The sequence below is a fragment of the Pseudophryne corroboree genome, chromosome 9, assembly GCF_028390025.1.
Source record: "Pseudophryne corroboree isolate aPseCor3 chromosome 9, aPseCor3.hap2, whole genome shotgun sequence".
Taxonomy (NCBI): domain Eukaryota; kingdom Metazoa; phylum Chordata; class Amphibia; order Anura; family Myobatrachidae; genus Pseudophryne; species Pseudophryne corroboree.
Genome location: NC_086452.1, coordinates 10,301,712 through 10,325,938, shown reverse-complemented (window position 1 = coordinate 10,325,938; position 24,227 = coordinate 10,301,712). Strand labels below are relative to the sequence as shown.

Genomic DNA, 24,227 nt, shown 5'->3' with positions numbered 1-24,227 from the left:
TGAAGCTCTTATTCATTTCCAAGTCCTCCCAACAGATCCCGAATATTACTGCCTGTAATTCTTCTAACACATAGGCTCGATATAGGTATATAGATGGAGCCACGCGCTACATCGCAGGCGGGGTGGGGAGAGCGGCGTGCCTGTGCCTCGGCGGTCCGCGCACAGACGCTCCCATTCACTTTGAATATGCTGCGTGCACGTCTACAATGCATGCGAGCCCCTGATTGCTCCCGGCGGTCTGCCTCGCCGGGCGCACCCAGGCACAGAGCCACGATTAGCGTGGCTCCATCTCTGTGTGCGTTTTCTCACCATGGTGTTCCTGAATCAGTCCCTACACTTCCCTACTCGCCCAGAATGCACGGGAGGCATTGGGGTGGCTTCCCCGCACTCCAGGGGGGAGTAGACCAGACTCCTAGATTCCATACACAAGTGAAGCGGGCTGTCTGGGGGCTTGAGGACACGTTTTACGGTGACTTAGACAATTATGGCCCCGCCCCCACTTTATAATAAAGCAAGTCGCAGCCTTGTATAGCAGGACAGGGCCACAATAACTGCAACAATGACCCCATGCCCCCAAACTTCTCACACGAGGTGTTCCCTCCCGGAGGGGGCATCCAGGTCATCAGCAGGTACACCGCGCACTACTATGCTCTTGGGGGGGCCTGCTCTTTCCAGTAACTATGGGTGTATTTAGCAAAAGCTTCTATAAGGACAAGTAGAGGCATCGCCCGTAGCAACCACATGATAGCTATCATTTACCAAGAACATTCTATAAAATGGTAGCTAGATGCGGACGGTGGAGCTTGCTGTAATAAGTCTCGTCTGCAATGCCGCTGCTGCATGCGGCCCTGGCCTCACCAAGACTATCACACACCTGGTAGTGCAGTGCAGGTTTTCCGTACTTCCTGTGTAGCACATGGGGAACTCATTACTGGCAGACATGGAAGGCTGGGTACACACATCGGTCCAGACATCACAACTGGGTGGGAATGTGAATTTGCCCGTCCAGCTGCGACATGGGTGTTACTATTGTCATATTAATGGTATCTTCTGCTAGGGCCCATTAATGTCCTATAACAACCCTACCCCGTCATTCTGCAGACAGGATAGCAGCAAACACGTTTACTGGAATGTCAGCGTGAAATTGTAAGTACCTTGGCTTTTATTTCCATTTTCATTACTGATCCGACAATGGTCATCAAATCGCTGATAATGACCATGACGTACCAGCCATTGATGAACTCCAGCCGGTCGGACGAGCAGACGTGGTGGTTGTAGTTGTTCAAGAAAAAACGCACAAACCTCTGTAATGATAAAAGTAACAGTAATAGGGGAACATAATACAAGGTGTTTGCTGCCCCCTAGTGTCAGCAGTGAGTATCGTGTAATTATGCCAGTATAGAGACACTGCACCTGATGAAGAGGCGGATGGAGCAGTATTGATGAGAGGTTGCTAGTCTATGATTTTATGCCAAAGCCACTATAAAGCTCTTCCCTGGTGCACACGTGCGTCCGACTGTGCAAGGACAGAGGCGCACCCGCATAGAACCTGTATTTGTACCAGCACTATGGCAGGTGACCTCCTATGTCTGTGAATCAGGCCCATTATGTAAAGGGAACTGGGGCAGTTATTCCACTAAAAATCTCTGACAGTCTCAGCATTTCATGCTGCCCATAATGCTATAAGTCAGAGGTTCTCAAACTCGGTCCTCGGGACCCCACACAGTGCATGTTTTGCAGGTCTCCTCACAGAATCGCAAGTGAAATAATTAGCTCCACCTGTGGACCTTTTAAAATGCGTCAGTGAGTAATTAATACACCTGTGCCCCTGCTGGGTTACCTGCAAAACATGCACTGTGTGGGCCCCCGAGGACAGAGTTTGAGAACCTCTGCTATAAGTAATCAAAGCTGAATGTATGACAGGCGTCTTATCCTCACAATATATACCAAAGCTCATTTCAATATATAGAAGGTTATTTTAATACAAATCTGATGTCGAAATAAAATTATTATACATAGAGTCTCACAACCAGGAACCGGGGAACACAGAATAAGACATAAGGGACCGCACCGTAGATACGCACATTTACTACAAGCCATCCCAGATTCCCGCGACCTGTACAACGGGGATCCCAGATTCCCGCGACCTGTACAACGGGGATCCCAGATTCCCGCGACCTGTACAACGGGGATCCCAGATTCCCGCGACCTGTACAACAGGGATCTTCCTGCTCCCTGGTACCTCTATATCAGCCGTATCTGTAACTTCTGACACCCTTATTATTTACAGCAGGGGATTCATTATTCCACATATGTGCAGTTAACGCAGGCGTTACACAGATCTATATGGCCGCGAGCGCGTCCTGTAGGAAAACACGGCAAATGTATAGCCAAGTGCTATAAGCCTGGTTAGACTGCCAGGAGTATATTTCCAATATAAGTAAATGAGGCACATACCAGGATCAGGCGTATTCACCACCAGCGCAGAAAGGGTCAATAATGTATTTTAGGTAATTGTTAAAGGTTATGGGCATGTGAGGGGCAATTACCCATAAGTTCCAGTGGCACGGGGCAGCAGCTATTTAGGTCTCATTTCGTAATGGTATCTGCCATAAACAAATATACATTTTTTTAAAGTGCAATCTTAAGTCATTAGAACATTAGTAGCACATAGAAATATATTTAGGCTTTCCTGGTAATTTTCTGGTTTATAACAGGAAATCCTGGATACGAACTGCAAATCTCGGGCCCAATTCAGACCTGGTCGCACGCAGGATTTTTTTTGCAGTGCTGCGACCAGGTAATCGCCGCCTACAGGGGAGGGGGTAATCGCTGTGCAGGGGTGCGATCGGCTGTGCACAGCCCAGGACTTACTCAGCCGCTGCGATGATCCTGGACGGAGCAGACATCAGGAACCCTCCCTGGAAATGCCGGCACGCCTGTGTTTTCCTGGACATTCAAACTTCTTGCAACTGCCGGTGCGATCGCTTTCTTCGTTAGATTCGTCGCTGCCCGGCATTGCAGACTGCACGCATGCGCTGTTCAAACCCGATTGCACGGCTGCGAAAAAAGGCAGCGTGCGATCGGGTCTGAATGACCCCCCCTTGTACACGTGGTTCTGTAGCAGGCCAGGACTGACAGCTTGGCACACTTGCTTTGCAGACACGTGGCGTGGACTGGTGATTACACAGGGGGATGAATTGGGCCAGTGACACTACCTGGATATATCCGGAACATGGCAGAGACCTCACACAGCCCAGAGGAGAACATGAAGGCTGCAGGGGTTAGTTATCAGTGGGTATAACAGCTGGATACAGAAGCCTGTAATGTCACGCTCACAGCGTATATAATATATATATATGGAGGCAGAAAAGATCAATAATCATTTTCTGTAGCAGATTCATGGACTAGTGGGTATGTCCTCTACTTCATGCACGGTGTACAGTATATGAACAAATGTCTACCTCAATGCTTCTAGAGATACCTCCCCGCAGCAGTTATTAATGTTCTGCCCCCCCAACAGCGCCCCAGTCCCCATCCTGCCCCACAACAGCGCCCCAGTCCACATCCTGCCCCCAACAGCGCCCCAGTCCACATCCTGCCCCCTAACAGCGCCCCAGTCCACATCCTGCCCCACAACAGCGCCCCAGTCCACATCCTGCCCCCTAACAGCGCCCCAGTCCACATCCTGCCCCCTAACAGCGCCCCAGTCCACATCCTGCCCCCTAACAGCGCCCCAGTCCACATCCTGCCCCCTAACAGCGCCCCAGTCCACATCCTGCCCCCTAACAGCGCCCCAGTCCACATCCTGCCCCCTAACAGCGCCCCAGTCCACATCCTGCCCCCCAACAGCGCCCCAGTCCACATCCTGCCCCCTAACAGCGCCCCAGTCCACATCCTGCCCCACAACAGCGCCCCAGTCCACATCCTGCCCCCTAATAGTGCCCTAGGTCCCCTGATGTCACACTGTAGGGCTGCCAGTACATTATGCCAAACAGTATCACATTATGTTATACTGTGCCCTCCACTTTCACATTATGCCCCGTTACAGTGCCCCAGTTCTTAATATGTAACATTACGGTGCCCCCTTACCACTATACCATCCGCTACACACACCTCTCACTGACAACGTAATGTCACACAGTTCAGGCCGGGCAATGGCTCACGCCCATGTACTTAGTAGGCAAATCTGGGAGATTGGCGTGCAGCTTTATAACCTGGGTACAGACCCTCCCTAAGCCCCTGTTCAATGGCACCCCTTGCACCCACATGAGATATGCCCATGTATCCTATAAACAGGGACACATAGGACACATATAGGACATATATAGGACATAGGGGTAGTGCTGGTTACTGAGAACAGACTGAAGCTTAGCGCAACACTGCACTAATCACATCCCCCAGACCCACAACTGGTCACGTCTCCCCCCCCCCCCCCCATCATTACCCTCTGTAGCCGGACCGCCAGAACAATGGAGCGTGTACAGAGAATGAGGGACGTCAGGCATACGAGGATAACAAACCCATCAAACACCAGGGTGTAGTGAGTGTTCTTCTGAACTGCAAAGACAGAGATGAGCCATTAGCAGATATATACACACAGGCCGGGTCTAGCAGATATATACACACACGCGCCGGGGTCTGGCAGATAAACACACGCGCCGGGGTCACACACGCGCCGGGGTCTGGCAGATATACACACACGCGCCGGCGTCTGGCAGATATACACACACGCGCCGGGGTCTAGAGCATTCCCTGCAGGGGGCAAATCAGAATAAGGTCACAAAGTGTCCGCCTCCCCCGGTTCTACATAAGAGATTGCTCGGAGTTCTATCTCGGTGCTCCGCCAGGTGTAGGTCTATCTAGTGGTTGGGTAGACATGTAGTATAGAACATGAAATAGATCATTGTACAAAGAAATTCGCAGTAGAAGCGCCGACATGGCTTATGGCGTATACACTTCCACCAATGGGTATAGCTCAGTTTTCTCTATATGTATATACAGTAAACTGTAACAATAAGGAACAATGTGAGTCAGTAGAAGGGGACGTGAAGTAACTTACTGGAACCGGATACGTGCCAGTCCTTGCAGTCTTGTATTGTAGCGTCGCTGTTGAAGAAGATTTTCATTTTGCCACTGTGCGCCTGGTTGTCGAATGTGATCTGGGGAGGACAGGAGGCAGGGCGAGGTGTTACCAGGGTCTCAGACCGCAGACTCAATGCCTGACAATCTAATACACAATATGTAACACTAACCCTTTGTGTGAATAGCGTATGTGTGTCCTCGGTATGAGATACCCCTAGGTATAATCAGGGCCGGTGCAAGGTCTCTCTGCACCCTAGGCAAAGCTTCAGCTTTGCACCCCCTAACCTGCAACCCACTTACAACCAAGTGGGGAGATGCAGCTGGCCACTAGGTGGGCTGGGGTGAATTCCTTCATTATACACATAAAAAGAAAAGGGGCAACACTCAGGGACTTTAAAATTCAAAAAGTATATTGTAAACAATGTCAAAAAAATGTTACTTTTTCACAATATACTTTCAGTTTAAAATCCTTGAGTGACGCCCATTATTTCTGCCTATGTATACATGCTAGAAATTTTATAGTAGGACACAGAGGCCAATTTCACATGTTTGCAGAGTGTTGGAATATATATAGACACATACAATAAATATATATATATATATATATATATATATATATATATATATCTCACAACTGCATAGGAGGTCTGGTGGGGATATTTAATTGTACAGTATGTGTAGGTCATGATCCGTGCCATATCTCCTTTCTGCCTCTAGGTGTCACTCTCTGCCTCCTGGTCTGTCTAGCAGTTCCCACTCTGTGACCTGGCAGCACTGATTATCTAGTTATGTGCAGCTGTGGTTTGCACCTGGGAAGCTGCTATTTATCCTCTGTTCACAAGCAATCCTGTGCCAGTTCATCAAGTCTATCTTTGAGGCTGCAATCTCTCAGCTCATCGTTAATGGACTACTGAGTCGCTGGCCTGCATTCTCCCAGTACTCAGGTAACCCGCATTCTCTCAGCTCATCGTTAATGGACTACCGAGTCGCTGGCCTGCATTCTCCCAGTACTCAGGTAACCTGCATTCTCTCAGCTCATCGTTAATGGACTACTGAGTCACTGGCCTGCATTCTCCCAGTACTCAGGTAACCTGTATAGCTGGCCTGCATTCTTCCAGTACTCAGGTAACCTGCATTCTCTCAGCTCATCGTTAATGGACTACTGAGTAGCTGGCCTGCATTCTCCTAGTACTCAGGTAACCCGCATTCTCTCAGCTCATCGTTAATGTACTACTGAGTAACTGGCCTGCATTCTCCCAGTACTCAGGTAACCCGCATTCTCTCAGCTCATCGTTAATGGACTACTGAGTCGCTGGCCTGCATTCTCCCAGTACTCAGGTAACCTGTATAGCTGGCCTGCATTCTCCCAGTACTCAGGTAACCCGCATTCTCTCAGCTCATCGTTAATGGACTACTGAGTCGCTGGCCTGCATTCTCCCAGTACTCAGGTAACCTGTATAGCTGGCCTGCATTCTCCTAGTACTCAGGTAACCCGCATTCTCTCAGCTCATCGTTAATGTACTACTGAGTAGCTGGCCTGCATTCTCCCAGTACTCAGGTAACCCGCATTCTCTCAGCTCATCGTTAATGGACTACTGAGTCGCTGGCCTGCATTCTCCCAGTACTCAGGTAACCTGTATAGCTGGCCTGCATTCTCCCAGTACTCAGGTAACCTGTATAGCTGAAACAAACAAAAAAAAACCCTTGCGCTATTCAGACTCAATTAGAGGCAACAAGGCTTGAATAATCTCAAATAAGATTATAATTACAAGATGATTTTATTATCTATAAAATTGATCAAATATAAACATATATAATTCATTAATAACTGTAATATGCGCATAGACATAAAAATAAGACTAAAACATTAATAATAATACAACTACTAATGAGCATAAGAGGTGGATCATATAACTAACAGTGACCACAGTGGGCTAGACACTGATAACATCCTTGCTTTTAATTTTCAAATAGGACCTTCTCATCAAATGCATTCATGAGTCATTCATAATTAGATATCATATGGTGTAATATATTTGAAGCCTTTGTTTAAAGATCTCTCAATGAATAGAATTCATCCAATTGCTCACATATACTGATGGTGCTTTACTTGTGGGATATCATTCAAAAAGGTCATGGAGGAAGTAATACACACCCGGGACTCTTAGTGCATCGCAAGCACCTGTGAGAACAAGGTTCCCGTCTCAATTGCCACAAATGATGTCCTCCGTCTCCCACTGAAACTGGCTCCCGGGCACACACCTGTGTTGGTTTGGAGAGAGAAGTAACAGTCCGGCTCCCGGAGCCCCGCGCACTGCAGGCGCTAGAGATAGATTCCGCTCCTGTTTTCCAGCCGCCGCATATAGCGTCCTCTCGTCTCCTGCGTGTCAGTCTCAGACACCGCTGCACTTCAATGAGAGCTAACAGCCAAGGTCCACCGGGTCACAGATAGGGCACTTTCTCTGACACGTTTCGCTTCTAATTGAAGCTTCCTCATAGGTGCTTGCGATGCACTAAGAGTCCCGGGTGTGTATTACTTCCTCCATGACCTTTTTGAATGATATCCCACAAGTAAAGCACCATCAGTATATGTGAGCAATTGGATGAATTCTATTCATTGAGAGATCTTTAAACAAAGGCTTCAAATATATTACACCATATGATATCTAATTATGAATGACTCATGAATGCATTTGATGAGAAGGTCCTATTTGAAAATTAAAAGCAAGGATGTTATCAGTGTCTAGCCCACTGTGGTCACTGTTAGTTATATGATCCACCTCTTATGCTCATTAGTAGTTGTATTATTATTATTAATGTTTTAGTCTTATTTTTATGTCTATGCGCATATTACAGTTATTAATGAATTATATATGTTTATATTTGATCAATTTTATAGATAATAAAATAATCTTGCAATTATAATCTTATTTGAGATTATTCAAGCCTTGTTGCCTCTAATAGAGTCTGAATAGCGCAAGGGGGGGGGTTTTGTTTGTTTTAGTTCACACCCAGTTTTTTAAAAAATCGGGTGGATTGTGTTGGCCATATCCACAGGCCATTTCACCTTTGTTGCTGCTGGATAGATCTTGTGAGGTATGAGAGTATTGGATTAATTCCCTGATACCTGTGTGGAGTGGGTTTGACTGTGTATATAGGCACCCACTCGCAATTACACATATTTATACATACATACATTATATATATATATATATATATATATATATATATATATATATATATATATATATATATATTTTATATTTATATACAATAGCGCCAGACATCACTAGTGTTTTTTAACCTGTATAGCTGGCCTGCATTCTCCCAGTATCCTGCTGTCCTGCATAGCTGATCTGCTTTGTCCCAGCTCTTCACTAATGGTCTACTCATGGTACTACAAGTAACAGAGTAGCTGGCCTGCATTCTCCCAGCACTCTGGTATCCTGCATGTTCACAGCTACTCGCTTACATACCTGGTCTCTATTGTTAACACAGTTTATACCTATGGATTCTGTTATTTTGCATTTATAAATCTATATACCTCATTTCATGTACCTCCTGCACACGCACACACAGAGAAGCCTAGTATCAGTGACAGTATATACACATATATTTGTATGTTCCTTATTGTGTTCCATCCCCCCATCTGTAAGTTTATTACGGACCCCTCCATATATACTGTATTGTGCCCCAGACGGCAGTAGTATTACGGAGACGCTGCTGTGTAAGGTGCGGCTGGAGAGCCGGGAACCAGGGGTCTGGAGGGGGTGCATCAGGGTTATGAGGAGAGGCCATGGGGGCGCCCCTCGGGAGCCATAGTTACATCCACCGCTTATCTGCCTTCACACCACTTGATGTTACACGTGTCAGCAGAGAGGAAGATATAAGACACAGGTACAGCCCGATAGCGGCAGCTGCACCTGAGTAGACCCTCAGCAGTGGCCAGCTGTAAAAAAGGAGGAGGCCGCATACAGAGACATCCTTCAGTTTTTTGCTGGATGAATTCAGCGTCGCCCTCCAGGAGCCGGCGCCCCTAGGCAGCTGCCTAATGGTAGAGCCGGCCCCGGGTATAACAACATTTCCACTGACCTAACAAGGGAACAGAACTTGCCCTCCTCAATTTGGGGTCTGACCACATCCTCCCGGTTAGAGACGGTTTCCTCTGTTTCAGGACTTATTCATTTTAATTGTGTAATTAGTGTCACAGAGCTGCCAACGACAAACTGAAACAATGCAATCACTGGTAGGCAACCTGTGGCACGCCAACTACTGTGGAACTACATATCCCAACATGCCATGTTATAGGTTTGCCATTAGGTCATGCAGAAACCATGCAGGGCAATGCTGGGATGTGTAGTTCCACAGCAGCTAGAAGACTATAGGCTGCATACACCTGCAACAGAATACAAGATAGAGAGGACAGATACGCAGTACTGGGGCAGATGTACCAAGCCTTGGAGAGAGATAAAGTGAAGGGAGATACCAGACAACCAGCTCCTGTCATGTTACAGTCAGTTAGGAGCGGATAGCCCTAGAGAGTGATAAAGTTAGCAGCCTAAGTACATCTGCCCCTATATAAGAAGTGCAGAGTACCGCAGACAGTATATAAGTTCCCATATAGAGCACTGAGAATATACCGTACTACGAGGAACCAGGGGGGAGGCTATCTCTGAATAGATGCAGCTAGATGACGTCGGCTGGGGAATGACGAGAACGCACAGAGGCGCAGTGGGCACATGGTAAGTGATGTTCCCTACGTCTATGGTCAGTACTTGCCCTGTTGTGGAACAAGTAGCAGTCTGGAAGCTCGCGGACGCGGATGGTCTGCAGATCAATGCCTTTCAGCCTAAAGGAGATTTCTACTTTAATGAGTCTGAAACAAATGGAAAATGAGACAAATTCAGACATTTTAGAAATCAGCATAACAGCATCAAAGTATCAAAGTACAGTCAAAGAGCTGAGGACACGTTACCTGTACAGGGGGGGGGGGGGGGGGGGGGGGGGGAGGGGGAGCCAAGGACGTATTACCTGCAAGAGTATTAGGGGAGGATAGCGGAGAACGCGTTACCTGTAAGAGCATGGGGGAAGAGAGCAGAGGACGCGTTACCTGTAAGAGCATGGGGGAAGGGAGCAGAGGACGCGTTACCTGTAAGAGCATGGGGGAAGAGAGCAGAGGACGCGTTACCTGCAAGAGCATGGGGGAAGAGAGCAGAGGACGCGTTACCTGTAAGAGCATGGGGGAAGAGAGCAGAGGACGCGTTACCTGTAAGAGCATGGGGGAAGAGAGCAGAGGACGCGTTGCCTGTAAGAGCATGGGGGAAGAGAGCAGAGGACGCGTTGCCTGTAAGAGCATGGGGAAGAGAGCAGAGGACGCGTTACCTGTAAGAGCATGGGGGAAGAGAGCAGAGGACGCGTTACCTGTAAGAGCATGGGGGAAGAGAGCAGAGGACGCGTTGCCTGTAAGAGCATGGGGGAAGAGAGCAGAGGACGCGTTACCTGTAAGAGCATGGGGGAAGAGAGCAGAGGACGCGTTACCTGTAAGAGCATGGGGGAAGAGAGCAGAGGACGCGTTACCTGTAAGAGCATGGGGGAAGAGAGCAGAGGACGCGTTACCTGTAAGAGCATGGGGGAAGAGAGCAGAGGACGCGTTACCTGTAAGAGCATGGGGGAAGAGAGCAGAGGACGTGTTACCTGTAAGAGCATGGGAGAAGAGAGCAGAGGACGTATTACCTGTAAGAGCATGGGAGAAGAGAGCAGAGGACGCGTTACCTGTAAGAGCATGGGGGAAGAGAGCAGAGGACGCGTTGCCTGTAAGAGCATGGGGGAAGAGAGCAGAGGACGCGTTGCCTGTAAGAGCATGGGGGAAGAGAGCAGAGGACACATTACCTGCAGGAGTACAGGGAGAGGGGAGGGCGCGTCACCTGTAAGTGGGTAGGGGGAGTGGGAGGAGCGGAGGACCCATTACATGTAGGTAGGTGTGTGTGTGTGTGTGTGTGTGTGTGTGTGTGTGTGTGTGTGTGTGTGTGTGTGTGTGTGTGTGGGGTGCTGAGGATGCGTCACCTGTAAGCGGATAGGAGGAGAGAAGGACCCATTACCTGTGAAACTCCAGGCTGAAGAACGAGGAGTTTGCCAGCAGGAGGTCCTGAGAATGTCCCTTCATATGCTGCTCCTGGTCCACATGTAAACACTCTGTAAATAAGGGAGGAGATCTTCAGCGCGATTGCTGCGGCTGACAATGTGCACAAACCGTTACACACATCTTAAGAAGGGCCTGGTTAGCGGGAAGCAGGACTTGGAGCAAGGCCTTTATAATGGAGTCTGCAGTGCTGTATATAGGGGGTGACCAGAGACTACGCCACAGTATTACACAATGCACACATAACGAATAATCCATAATGTTCATTCCAGCACCCTTCAAAACCCATGCAGTTCCTTTTTTACTGCTTCATTTATCACTCTCTGCTGTGGTGCTTCTAGCACAGTCTGGTCTGCATCTCCATTCAGAGATACACTAATACATACTTACTGACTAATCAACAGCAGAATTACAGCATATACACAGAACTGCTGATCCAGCTATTGGTAAGTCCGTAAGGATCAGTGAGCTCTTGCGCATAGGAAACAGGGTTGGTTGGACAGGGGTGCAGCATTAGGGAGGAGGGCCCTGCTCGGCAGTACTTACATCCAACAGGGAAGGGCAGAGCCGGCCTTAGGCATAGGCAAACTAGGCAAATGCCTAGGGCATTTAGTATGCTTAGGGGCACCAGCAGCTTCTGATGATTAAAATGATATGTGGCATGCCTATATTTTGTGTGTGACTGCGGCTGTATCTGCATACGAAATGCTACGTTGTGTGTATTCCTGGAAATCAATGAAATGTAACATTTCGTATGCAGATACAGCCGCACACAGTATATAGGCATGCTGCATATCATTTTAATCAGCAGAAGCTGCTTCTGCGTCCTAGCCACATAGTAATGCAAATAAGATGCATTTTCATAAAGAAAAGGCGCCCGACGTTAGCAGAGCTGCCAGCTGACTCATGCCAGGCATCTCCTGCAGAACTAGTGGCGGTGCTAGGGGGCACCAGCCAAAATCTTGCCTAGGGCATCATATTGGTTAGGGCCGGCTCTGGGGAAGGGGCAGGCACACACAGCATGGGGAGTAGACATGGTTGGAATGGCAGAGGGGTTAGTTGGGCGCAAAGGCTTTTTACTTTCCACAGGGGGCCGTCACTGGGGAATACATTGTGCAAGAAAATAAGAAAAAAAGGGATTTATGTAAGACTATTTCTAATTATATTGCTGTAATAAATATGTTGGGGTTACAGTCCAGCAGACATAGAAAGGACACACACATTCATACACACTATAATGTTGGGCCAGAATGTCCTGGATATATGGCTACAGATCGCGTCTCTTCAGACACTTTCCCAGGAAATCGTGTTATCAGCTTCTGCCTCGTTCTCAGGCTGATCGCATCGCTGCGTGGTGCTTGTAATAAAGTAATGCAACAAGATTTAGATTGTAAGCTCACAAGAGCAGGGACTTCTTTCCTCATGTGCCTTTCCTTTTCTTACATTTTATACTCCATACCAGGGCCGGTGCTAGGGTGTTCAGCGCCCTCCTGCAACCTATCAATTTTGTGCCTATCTACAAATACAAATGTGACCAATCTCTTCCTCAGAGCTGTAACTAGACATTTTGTTAGTCACATTACACCGCACAGTAGTGTCCGTTAGTCACATTACACTGCACAGTAGTGTCCGTTAGTCACATTACACTGCACAGTAGTGTCCGTTAGTCACATTACACCGCACAGTAGTGTCCGTCAGTCACATTACACCGCACAGTAGTGTCAGTCAGTCACATTACACCGCACAGTAGTGTCCGTCAGTCACATTACACCGCACAGTAGTGTCCGCTAGTCACATTACACAGCACAGTAGTGTCCGTCAGTCACATTACACAGCACAGTAGTGTCCGCTAGTCACATTACACAGCACAGTAGTGTCCGCTAGTCACATTACACAGCACAGTAGTGTCCGCTAGTCACATTACACAGCACAGTAGTGTCCGCTAGTCACATTACACAGCACAGTAGTGTCCGCTAGTCACATTACACAGCACAGTAGTGTCCGCTAGTCACATTACACAGCACAGTAGTGTCCGTCAGTCACATTACACCGCACAGTAGTGTCCGCTAGTCACATTACACAGCACAGTAGTGTCCGTCAGTCACATTACACAGCACAGTAGTGTCCGCTAGTCACATTACACAGCACAGTAGTGTCCGCTAGTCACATTACACAGCACAGTAGTGTCCGCTAGTCACATTACACAGCACAGTAGTGTCCGCTAGTCACATTACACAGCACAGTAGTGTCCGCTAGTCACATTACACAGCACAGTAGTGTCCGCTAGTCACATTACACAGCACAGTAGTGTCCGCTAGTCACATTACACAGCACAGTAGTGTCCGCTAGTCACATTACACAGCACAGTAGTGTCCGCTAGTCACATTACACAGCACAGTAGTGTCCGTTAGTCACATTACACCGCACAGTAGTGTCCGTCAGTCACATTACACCGCACAGTAGTGTCAGTCACATTACACCGCACAGTAGTGTCCGTCAGTCACATTACACCGCACAGTAGTGTCCGCTAGTCACATTACACAGCACAGTAGTGTCCGTCAGTCACATTACACAGCACAGTAGTGTCCGCTAGTCACATTACACAGCCCAGTAGTGTCCGCTAGTCACATTACACAGCACAGTAGTGTCCGCTAGTCACATTACACAGCACAGTAGTGTCCGCTAGTCACATTACACAGCACAGTAGTGTCCGCTAGTCACATTACACAGCACAGTAGTGTCCGCTAGTCACATTACACAGCACAGTAGTGTCCGCTAGTCACATTACACAGCACAGTAGTGTCCGCTAGTCACATTACACAGCACAGTAGTGTCCGCTAGTCACATTACACCGCACAGTAGTGTCCGCTAGTCACATTACACAGCACAGTAGTGTCCGCTAGTCACATTACACAGCACAGTAGTGTCCGCTAGTCACATTACACCGCACAGTAGTGTCCGCTAGTCACATTACACCGCACAGTAGTGTCCGCTAGTCACATTACACCGCACAGTAGTGTCAGTCAGTCACATTACACAGCACAGTAGTGTCCGGCTGGGAGCCTTGAGCATGTGCAGAGATGAACGTAGATCCGGATGCGTATGCAGCGATCTGCGTTCATCTATGAATTACCCCCTATGTCAGGTACAGCCTTCATTCCCTCCATAGTGTGGCCCCGGTACCTGCAGGAGGTCCCGGCTCGGGCGCTGCTCCTCCTCTCCCTTCTTCTCCGGTTTCTCTCAGGATCTGTTACTCCAGTGGCTCTGTAGGATGTTGTCAGTGACCCCGAGAGGGGGAGGGAATGGGTACTAATTACTTGGGCCTGGGACTGATGGAGGGGCCCTGGTTCCCTGCACTCCCAACCCCCTCCCACCTTACTGGGCAGCAGCAGCTCTCATGTTGGCAGCACAGCACATACTGCACAGTGTGCTGTGCTGCAGAGAGGCTGCTGCTATTGTTATTGTTCCTGTATGGGTGGGTGGGGGGGATTGTGATCACACTCCCCCTCAAATTGACCCTGGCTGAGGGGCTCAGGGGCTGGGGGCTCAGGGAGTACACCTACCATGCTCTGTACAGCAAATACTTGTTTTGAAAACTATTTTTCCCTATAAAAAGGCGTGGCCACGGCAGGCGCAATTAGGCAACGCCCCCAACCCGCTAGGCAACTCTGAATGTCAGTGGCAGCGGCGCTGTGTGTGGGCCGAGGCCGCATACTGCGTGCACGCTGTCTGGGAAGGAGAAGGGGGGTGAGCCGCGCTGCTCGCTGCCAGTGCCGCTACCTGTCATCCAGTGTGACAGGCGCAGCGGCAACTGGCAGCAGCAGGGATGCAGAGCAGGGAGAGGCTGAGCGCCTCTTCAGTTTGGCGCCTCCCTGCACTGCATCCCTTTGCTGAGCGGCTAGCGCCGGCTCTGCTCCATACTACCTTTGATGGCATCTAACCTCAGGTTTTCTATACCGGTCCTATACTGTCTTGTACTGTAAGTGCTATTTTCTGGTTTGCTCATTTTATTATGTACTGTGTAATTGGGCGCTGCGGATCCCTTGTGGCGCCATATAAAGGATAACAACAACAACGAGATAATGGGGGAATCCATGACCTTCCCATCTCTGGTTACTGATAAAGAAAAATAGGTTTCCCACAAGAAGTGCGGCTCAAACAGTGACTTACACCCCTTTCACATCGCACAAATAACCCGGTATCGACACGGGTCAGTGTGCGATGTGAAAGCACTTTGCCCGAATTAGCGGGTCACCTGACCGGCTAAATCATCCCGGTATAAAAGAAGGGTTATACCCAGGGTGGATACCGGGTCAGGTACAGTGTGAATGGGAGCCGCGTCGATGCGACACGGCTCCCATTCACAGCATAGGGAGAGGCGGCGCAGGAGATGAGCTCATCTCCCAGCGCCGCGCCTCCACCACCACCCCTGCTGCGCCCCCCTCTGTTATGGCAACCGACACAGTATATGGCCGGGTCGGAAAGCCAGCAAAGCAGATCCGGCATTTGCAATCTGAAAGCGGTAATAGTGAGCTGGGCCACTCAAGTCCTTTAACTGCTGGGCCCAATGGCAGCCGCATACGGAGAGAACCTTGCAGAATAAAAGTATCGCCAGTAAAGTCAATGTAAAGTACCTGTTTCCACAGTGGGATCTATATAGAAAGTATCATTGTATGGAAGGACAGATTTCCTGTGGTAGTGCTGCTTACAGATCTTCAGTCCTTTCTTCTTCTTCGCATCATTGTCATAGTCAACTGTACCCAGCGAGAGGTTCCTGATCTGATGATACTACAGAAGGTGGACCACAAAAATACAATTAGATCACAGTCATCTAAGTTGTGGACAAGATGTAAACCAGGCCCTCTGGTCTCTCAGCCACAAGTGAGAATGGGTCTTGGAAATCACAGGAGAACCACAAGCTGTCCTCTTTCTACTCTAGAACAATGACGGACCTTGAGGGCTAATGATAGAATACCTGGAAGAACTGAAACTAGAATGATACTACCATCTAGCCAGGTGATGGACACAGGCTGGCAAGTAGGGATGGCCACCAACCATTGAGGATTTTAAATCATTGATGGTCTATGAGCAATGGTAACTACTATTACCATTGATGGAGGGGGGCACGTGGTTTTCCGCCAGCAATGATGCATAGCTATCAAATTTTATTAATTTGTTTTTCCTCAAAAAGGTGTCAGGACACGGAGCCTAGCTTCAATGGTACTATTGATGGAAAACTCACCGATGGCCATCCCTACTTGCATGCTATATTAATGCAGAAATAATAGGCATGGTCAACAGGCTCGCAGAAACTGTCCCGAAAATAATATGGAAGAGGTTACAATGTAGAGGATAGCCAATGGGGCAACCATTAAAGCGTGAACAGAATATGGCTATGACCACCTTGCGCACTACATGGCAGAATTGTATGCATTACCTGATGGATCACATAGAATAGGTTGTCGTAGAGATCTTTCTGAGTGTAGATGGTGCGGCTATAGTCGTCTTCGTCAACGCCAGTGTATCCTTTCAGAAACAAGTGCTTGAAGGCCATCGTGTTCTCTTCTTTAAAGGAAACCACTAGTTGGTTGTTTAACCCGAAGAGGACCAGCTGGAATAATGGAAATGCAGTAAGATCAGATGACTGCACGTGTCCCAGGTGGCATGCCCTAGATTCAAGACTAGGGTATGAGAATCTTCAGGGAATTTTCAGTCTTTTTGCCAGTTGGTACATCGCTTTCTGTGCAAGCTTATCTCAAATGCTGCTTACCAATAGAATTCATGCAATGGGAATGGGGACATTATTAAGTATCTTAATGATGGATGTAAATGGCTGGCTTCCACTGAATGAGGCCACTTTGTTCTGGACCCAATAATGCTCAATGGTTTTAGGTCCTTAGAATGTAGTTCTGCTACTCAGTTTATCTGTAACACGTTGTGGTTCCTTTCCTGGGAACTCATTCCTCTGCACTGCTGGGCTTCCTAGAGGAGGGTACAAATAGCACCTAGGCTGCAAAGACTCCTATAACGGACCACCCTTCCATCAGGTATATAATGCTCCACTCCTGGGTTTCCCTCTCAATTTTGGATTACAGTAATTGGTGTTAAAAATGCCCTTCTTGTCAATTCAATAGCCCAACTCAGGTGACTGCAATCATATATGTGGAGGAAAGGCCAGGTGCAGATCATTTAGTATCTGGTGGAATGGGTCATGTTGGCAGGTCTGTGACCCTGCTTCAGGCCTTCTCTGCAATTACAACTCAAAGTCCCAGAGCAATGTAACTATGGTGCAGTGTTCTAGAGCAGGATGGTGACACAGGGGGTCTATGAACTAAGCCTTGGATAAAAACCCAACCAACCAGCTCCTAACACAGCTTGTAACATGGCAGATAGGAGCAGATTGGCTGGTACTTTATCTACAGCTACTTTATCTCTCCAAGGCTTAGTACATAGACCTTGCAGTGAGAACAAGCCTCAACAACGAGCTCTACAGTGGCATTATCTCAAGACATCCTTCACTTCTGAGGCCTGATCTTACTATGGACCTCGGAGACAGAAGGAGGACCTAGTTGAGGATTCCTCATCATGGCAATGGTGGGATTAGCCTCAAAGCTGCACTATGACCATGTTAAAGGTGGCAACACAACCATACATCCAGCCATTGCTCTTCCACTCCACTATGGTGCCTTGTCCAAAAAAAAAAAAAAAAAAACACAACAGGGCCATCACCCTCTACGAGCATTTCTCACACCAGTACTATAGAGATTTATCACCATGAGGGAGATCTATGAAACGCCCTACCCAAAATAAATGTATCTAAAGATTGAAGCTACCAATGTGGCACAACTGGTAGCGAACTGGACATAGGATTCCCCTCCTTCCCAATTACCTGCGTGGTCACCATGACAATCTTCAGCAGCTGCAGGGCAAGTTTCCACGGTATCTGGCGCCTGGCTCTGTACTTGTCACAGGGGCTCATAAAATAGAACTGCAGATCTTCCTTTAGCTTCACGCCTTCCCTCTCCTGCTGCAACTCTTCCATGGAGCGCCCCCTACAGGACACACGGAGGACAATGCTTATAATTATGGTTTATTTTACTTTACTCTAGAGCAGCCTTTGTGACATAGACAGAAGTCATGCTCTGTATTAGGTCCATATATTTGAGAATATTAAAGTATTATTCATCAGTTGAAAGGGGGAACTGAAGTAAAAGCCATAGACAGGGTCGGCAACAGAAATCTTGGGTACTGGTACAGGTGTCCCCTTTGACTACCCCCCTGTCGCCGTCCCTGGCCACAAGGGGCAACTAAATGCAGAAGGAATTTTAACACTGGGGAAGGGGGTGGGGTGGGTTACATGTACTAAGCCTCGGAGAGAGGTAAAAGTACCAGACAATCCGCTCCTGTCATTATTCAAACACTGCCTGTAACATGGCAAATAGGAGATGATTGACTGGTACTTTACCTCTCCCCCAGGCTTAGTACATCTGCCCCGTGATTGGATTATTTATATCCGTAATGTTCCAAGATAAAATGTACCCGCAACACTGCAGAAACATTTAGGGGGGGGGAGAGATGTATCAAACCTTCGAGAGAGATAAAATGAAGTTGCCCATAGCTACCAGTCAGCTTCTGCCATTTCATAGACTGTGTGCAATGGGAACATCTCCACTTTAATCTCTCTCAAAGGTTTGGTACATCTCCCCTTAGGCCTCAATACCCACCGTGGCTGAAGCCAGAGACTCAGTTTGTACAACTGTCCCCGATTCTGCCTAAAAGCAGCAATAAAAGCCCAACAGGGATAGCCATGAGCCATCTATAATTCAAAATCATCGATGGTCAATGACTAATGTCAAATAGTTTGCCATCGATGGGGATGGCCAAATAGTTTCCCTCCATCAATGTTACAGAACGATGAGAGGTTTTTTATTTATTTATTATTTTAATGAATGCTGGGACACGCCCCCCCCAACACCCACAAAGCCCCTCCCACAGGCTGTGATTGGCCCACAGGCCAGTCAGTTAAATGACTGGGAGGACCATTTTCCCTGACTGGCCTGTTGGACAATCAGAATACAGGGCGGGGCTTCATGGGTGTCGAGGACTGAGCTATGCTCTTTGTCCAGACACCTTGTTTAAATGTAAAAAATAAAAAAAAAAGTGTGGTTATGCCTTGCCATCGATGGAGGGAAACCATCTGGTGATCCCCCATAGATGGCAAAAGTATTCTACAGCGGCCATAAACTATTGATGATTTTGAATCATCGATGGCCATACCCGTCACTTACAACTGTACCATTGATGGTAATCATCGATGGAGAGGACACCGAAGGTCATCCTTAGTCCAACTTCCCTCCTAAGCAGAGGTTCATAAACTCGGTCCTCGGGGGCCCACACAGTGCATGTTTTGCAGGTCTCCTCACAGAATCGCAAGTGAAATAATTAGCTCCACCTGTGGACCTTTTAAAATGTGTCTGAGTAATTAATACACCTGTGCACCTGCTGGGTTACCTACAAAACATGCACTGTGTGTGCCCCCGAGGACCGAGTTTGAGAACCTCTGCTCCTAAGTAACCTCACACTTGCTAACCCGACATAACCGCCGTCTCCCCGACATAACCGCCGTCTCCCTGAAGAGGCTGGAAGTCTCCCTGATGGCAGCATGCCCCTATTATGTAGTGCTTCCAGGCTTGGTTAAAAGAAAATCAGATAGATACATACAAATGGGCTCATCAGCGCCATTTCCCCGCGTTGGCTACAAGGCACAGTGATCCCTATGGCGACATGCAGTTTCAAATAAGGTTTCTCGCGGAATGACATGTGAGCAGAACACGACACGAGTGAGCCCTATAAGTATCACCGTGATTGTCAACAAGTAGATGTTACTGAGCAACAATGCGACATACTTGTCTAATCTCCCGTATTGGCCGATAGGCTCCTGAAAAATCTGGCGGCGCTCCCCTGACCCCCCACGGCACAGTAGGCAAGTCTCCCAGAGCCGGCGTCATTCCCACGGCGTCCCCACAGCGGTCTGTGAAAGTGGGCTGCTGCGGAGGCTGATGACATAATTCGTGATCTCTACGCCCTCAGACCACTCCCGATTCAGCCGACCTGGCTGCTCCCTCCCGGAGGTATGCAACGCAACAATACTCAGGCGGAGCGGCTTATGGGGGTAATTCAAAGTTGATCGCAGCAGGAATTTTTTTAGCAATTGGGCAAAACCATGTGCACTGCAGGGGAGGCAGATATAACATGTGCAGAGAGAGTTAGATTTGGGTGTGGTGTGTTCAATCTGCAATCTAAATTGCAGTGTAAAAATAAAGCAGACAGTATTTACCCTGCACAGAAACAAAATAACCCACCCAAATCTAACTCTCTCTGCACATGTTATATCTGCCCCCCCTGCAGTGCACATGGTTTTGCCCAACTGCTAAAAAATTTCCTGCTGCGATCAACTTGGAAATACCCCCTATGTTCCGTTCACTATAACGCTGCGCTAATAGGAGGTTACCGCCACTGCCGTACAGCGCACCGTGCTGTCCTCCAATAACAATGCTGCAAGACATGGTACCGCCACTGCCGTACAGTGCACCGTGCTGTCCAATAACAATGCAGCAAGACAGGGCACCGCTACACAGTGCTGTCCTATAACTATGGTGCAAGACAGGGTACCGCCACTGCCGTACAGCGCACCATGCTGTCCTATAACAATGCTGCAAGACAGGGTACCACCACTGCCGTACAGCGCACCGTGCTGTCCTATAACAATGCTGCAAGACAGGGTACCGCCACTGCCGTACAGCGCACAGTGCTGTCCAATAACAATGCTGCAAGACAGGGTACCGCCACTGCCGTACAGCGCACAGTGCTGTCCAATAACAATGCTGCAAGACAGGGTACCGCCACTGCCGTACAGCGCGCCGTGCTGTCCTATAACAATGCTGCAAGACAGGGTACCGCCACTGCCGTACAGCGCACCGTGCTGTCCTATAACAATGCTGCAAGACAGGGTACCGCCACTGCCGTACAGCGCACAATGCTGTCCAATAACAACGCTGCAAGACAGGGTACCGCCACTGCCGTACAGCGCACCGTGCTGTCCTATAACAATGCTGCAATCACAGAGAACATGAACAGAATACAGACACACAAGGAGATTTCAGCCTTAAAAATAAACGCTAATGACATAAAAGTCGTTATCATTTATTTTTAAGGCTTATATCATGCAGTGTGTATGGGGACAATATTGGTGAACGATGCGCACTCCCGCACACCATTCAGCGATCACCAATATCGAGCTGACCCGTCAAGTGTCGGGCTGAGCTGCATGTCCGGGAACGCCGGTGGTGACATCACTGAACGTTATTGTTGAACGCTATATCGTTGGACGATAGCGGTTCATCGCCGGCATTCCACTATGGGGTAGTGTACCCGCCTTTATTTCTTACACTGCTGCTGGCAATAACGCTATATACCTGTATGCTGGAATGTTATACACCCCCTGAGAACAGGACGTCATACAGGCTACTCACCTATTAGTAAATCTGGGTGTATAAAGCTATTGAGCCAATGACCTAATCATTTATACAGGGAAAACGGATCAGCAGCCCCTGTGCCACATCCAGAGGGAGCGGATCCGGCTGAGTGTTCCCTGCAGGAAGAGTCCCGGATATTTGTGGTTTATGCAGATCCCCTATGCATGACGGGCGGCTTTGTGTCCTCTATGCCCTCTCGCTATAGCACCGTCAGGAAGATTTCAGCTCTCATCTATGACAGTCTCTCCGCTGCTCCAGTCTCGCCCCCGTATATTAGCTCTCACCCTCCTGCGACTTGTCAGTGGCGGCTAGACCTTGGCTTTGGGGCCACTTCTCCTGTCTGCGCCCCATCTCTTTGTCCCACCGAGAAGAATTTGGGTACCGCCACTGGGATCACTGCACAAACCCAGGAGCCACAGCGATTAGAGCCAAACCCTCAGGAGGTCACAGTGGGCCTGTACTTCAGGTGTACAGGCCCAACACCAACAATAAGTACAGATGGAGCCATCTTTATCCTTGGCCTGTAATAGGATTAACTAAACCAGGGCAGTCAGATTTAATCCTCTGCTGTAATGACTTAATCCCCTGATGTATTGTTCTCTCTGTATTGTATTGCAACTGAGAATAATAGATGAAAGGTTTATGCTAATAAGTCATGGTGTGCCTAGGTGCAGCAGAGAAGCCAAGATAACCGTGGACCCATCTGTATCAGGCTAGAGCCAAAGGAGTGCGATGGCAACTTCTGTCACTTTAAAAGCCACATGTGCAGCCCTCCAGCATTCACAAAGGGGCCACACATTAACCCTACACAGCCCAGAAAACTACCTCACCCCACACAACAATGAAAAAGCACATGCCAATACCTAGGTCACTATGAAGCAATTACAGCATCTGCGGCTCAGCCCCGAAAGGACCCAAATTACATTTACAACCTGCACAGATCCCACCATCTGGACATATAATATTCCTTACAAACTTCCGGCTTCAAAATGAACATTTATTTCATAACCACGGGGCCAAAGTGCAGCCCAACTACAGTAAGAGGCCCACATACAGTACATGCCCCCAATGGGGCACCGGCCCAGCCGCTTTCAGAAAGGCTCAGATCACTAAACCCAGACTTACCCCAGAGGGGGACAAAAGCTAAAACCAGATACCTCTTACTCACTCATGGATCATGGTGACGGCTGCCTGGAGCAGGAAGTGTCAGAGGCTGCTGTCAGGAGAGGGTTTATATGATCTTACGTCAGCTGTGTACAGTGTTTAATAGCCAAATATCCAAAACAAGTCATAAAAGTCTTTCTATCTGGGCACAGCAAGGACAGGCGGCAGTCTGCACGCTCTCCGGGCCGCTGGGGGCAGACAGACACCAGTCAGGGAGCAATGAATCTCGCAAGAGGTACAAAACTCAGGAGGCACCAATCTTTTAACCTCCCAGTCTACAAGAGTCTGTGTGCAGGAGCGGAGGCAGAGCATAGGTGCAGAGCATAGGTGCAGCGCCGGATATTCTGCACAGACACTTCCACAGAACGCATACAGGACACGGATTGTCTCGCTGCCAATCATTAGGTGTCTTGTTTGTCTGGCTGGGCATTTATAGCACACGGGCGCCCGCAGCAGCAGCAAATCATTTGCCAGCCAGCGGCTTTGTACCTATATTTCTCACAGTGACCTTATGGAGAACCAGAAACTATTCTAGGACGTACAGGGTACAGTGTATACTGCGGGGGGAATACGGGGCACAGTGTATAATCATGCGGCTGTAGGATGGCGGAATGAGAGGGTTTCATACAGCTGGAAGCTAGTCCGACCATTATCCCCGGCTAATTTAAATTACTACTACTACTACTACTACTACTACAGGGTTATTCAGGTTTGTTAGCAAACCAAAAAAAGCACACTGATGGGCAAAACCACTGCCGGTGGGGCAGATGTAACATGTGCAGAGAGTTAGATTTGGGTGGGGTGGGTTCAAACTGAAAACTACATTGCAGTGTAAAAATAAAGCAGCCAATATTTACCCTGCACAGAAACACTATAATCAGGACTTAAAGTGGTCCTGGTGAGGTGGTGGAACTCATGGAGGAGGACCATGGAGGGAGCAGGACATGAGGAAGGAGTAGGTGGCTGCAGTTCATCAGCAACACTAGTGCCGCCTGTATCATCGATTGACGCAGATGATGGGGTGGGCTTTTCTGTTGGAATTACTGTGCAGGGCAATGGAGGAGGTGGAACTAGTTCCCCTTACCATTACAGGTGGTGGAACTCCGTTCCACCTCGTCCCCCCCCCCCCCCCCCACTTTAACCCCTGACTATAACCCACCCAAATCTAACTCTCTGCACATGTTGCATCTTCCCCACCTGCAGTGCACATGGTTTTGCCTAATTGCTTACTTTTTTGGTTTGCTTACAACTCTGAATAAGCCCCAATGTCCCATTAGTGTCCGTTGTAGTCTAGCGACGGTATT

The 24,227-nt window shown here is 48.4% G+C and overlaps 1 protein-coding gene across 4 annotated transcripts in view; it reads right to left on the bottom strand.

The window, feature by feature from the left end:
* Nucleotides 1-24,227, bottom strand: part of MCOLN2 (mucolipin TRP cation channel 2) — a 44,619-nt gene that overhangs the window by 15,963 nt on the left and 4,429 nt on the right. For all 4 annotated transcript variants that reach the window (XM_063938946.1, XM_063938945.1, XM_063938948.1 and 1 more), the window contains 8 exons: nucleotides 18,114-18,276; nucleotides 16,662-16,835; nucleotides 15,859-16,012; nucleotides 11,184-11,277; nucleotides 9,865-9,961; nucleotides 5,063-5,162; nucleotides 4,448-4,560; nucleotides 1,155-1,304 (listed from right to left, as the gene is read on the bottom strand). In XM_063938946.1, coding sequence (XP_063795016.1) covers nucleotides 1,155-1,304; nucleotides 4,448-4,560; nucleotides 5,063-5,162; nucleotides 9,865-9,961; nucleotides 11,184-11,277; nucleotides 15,859-16,012; nucleotides 16,662-16,835; nucleotides 18,114-18,276 — 1,045 coding nt within the window. The remainder of the gene's footprint in view (nucleotides 1-1,154; nucleotides 1,305-4,447; nucleotides 4,561-5,062; nucleotides 5,163-9,864; nucleotides 9,962-11,183; nucleotides 11,278-15,858; nucleotides 16,013-16,661; nucleotides 16,836-18,113; nucleotides 18,277-24,227) is intronic.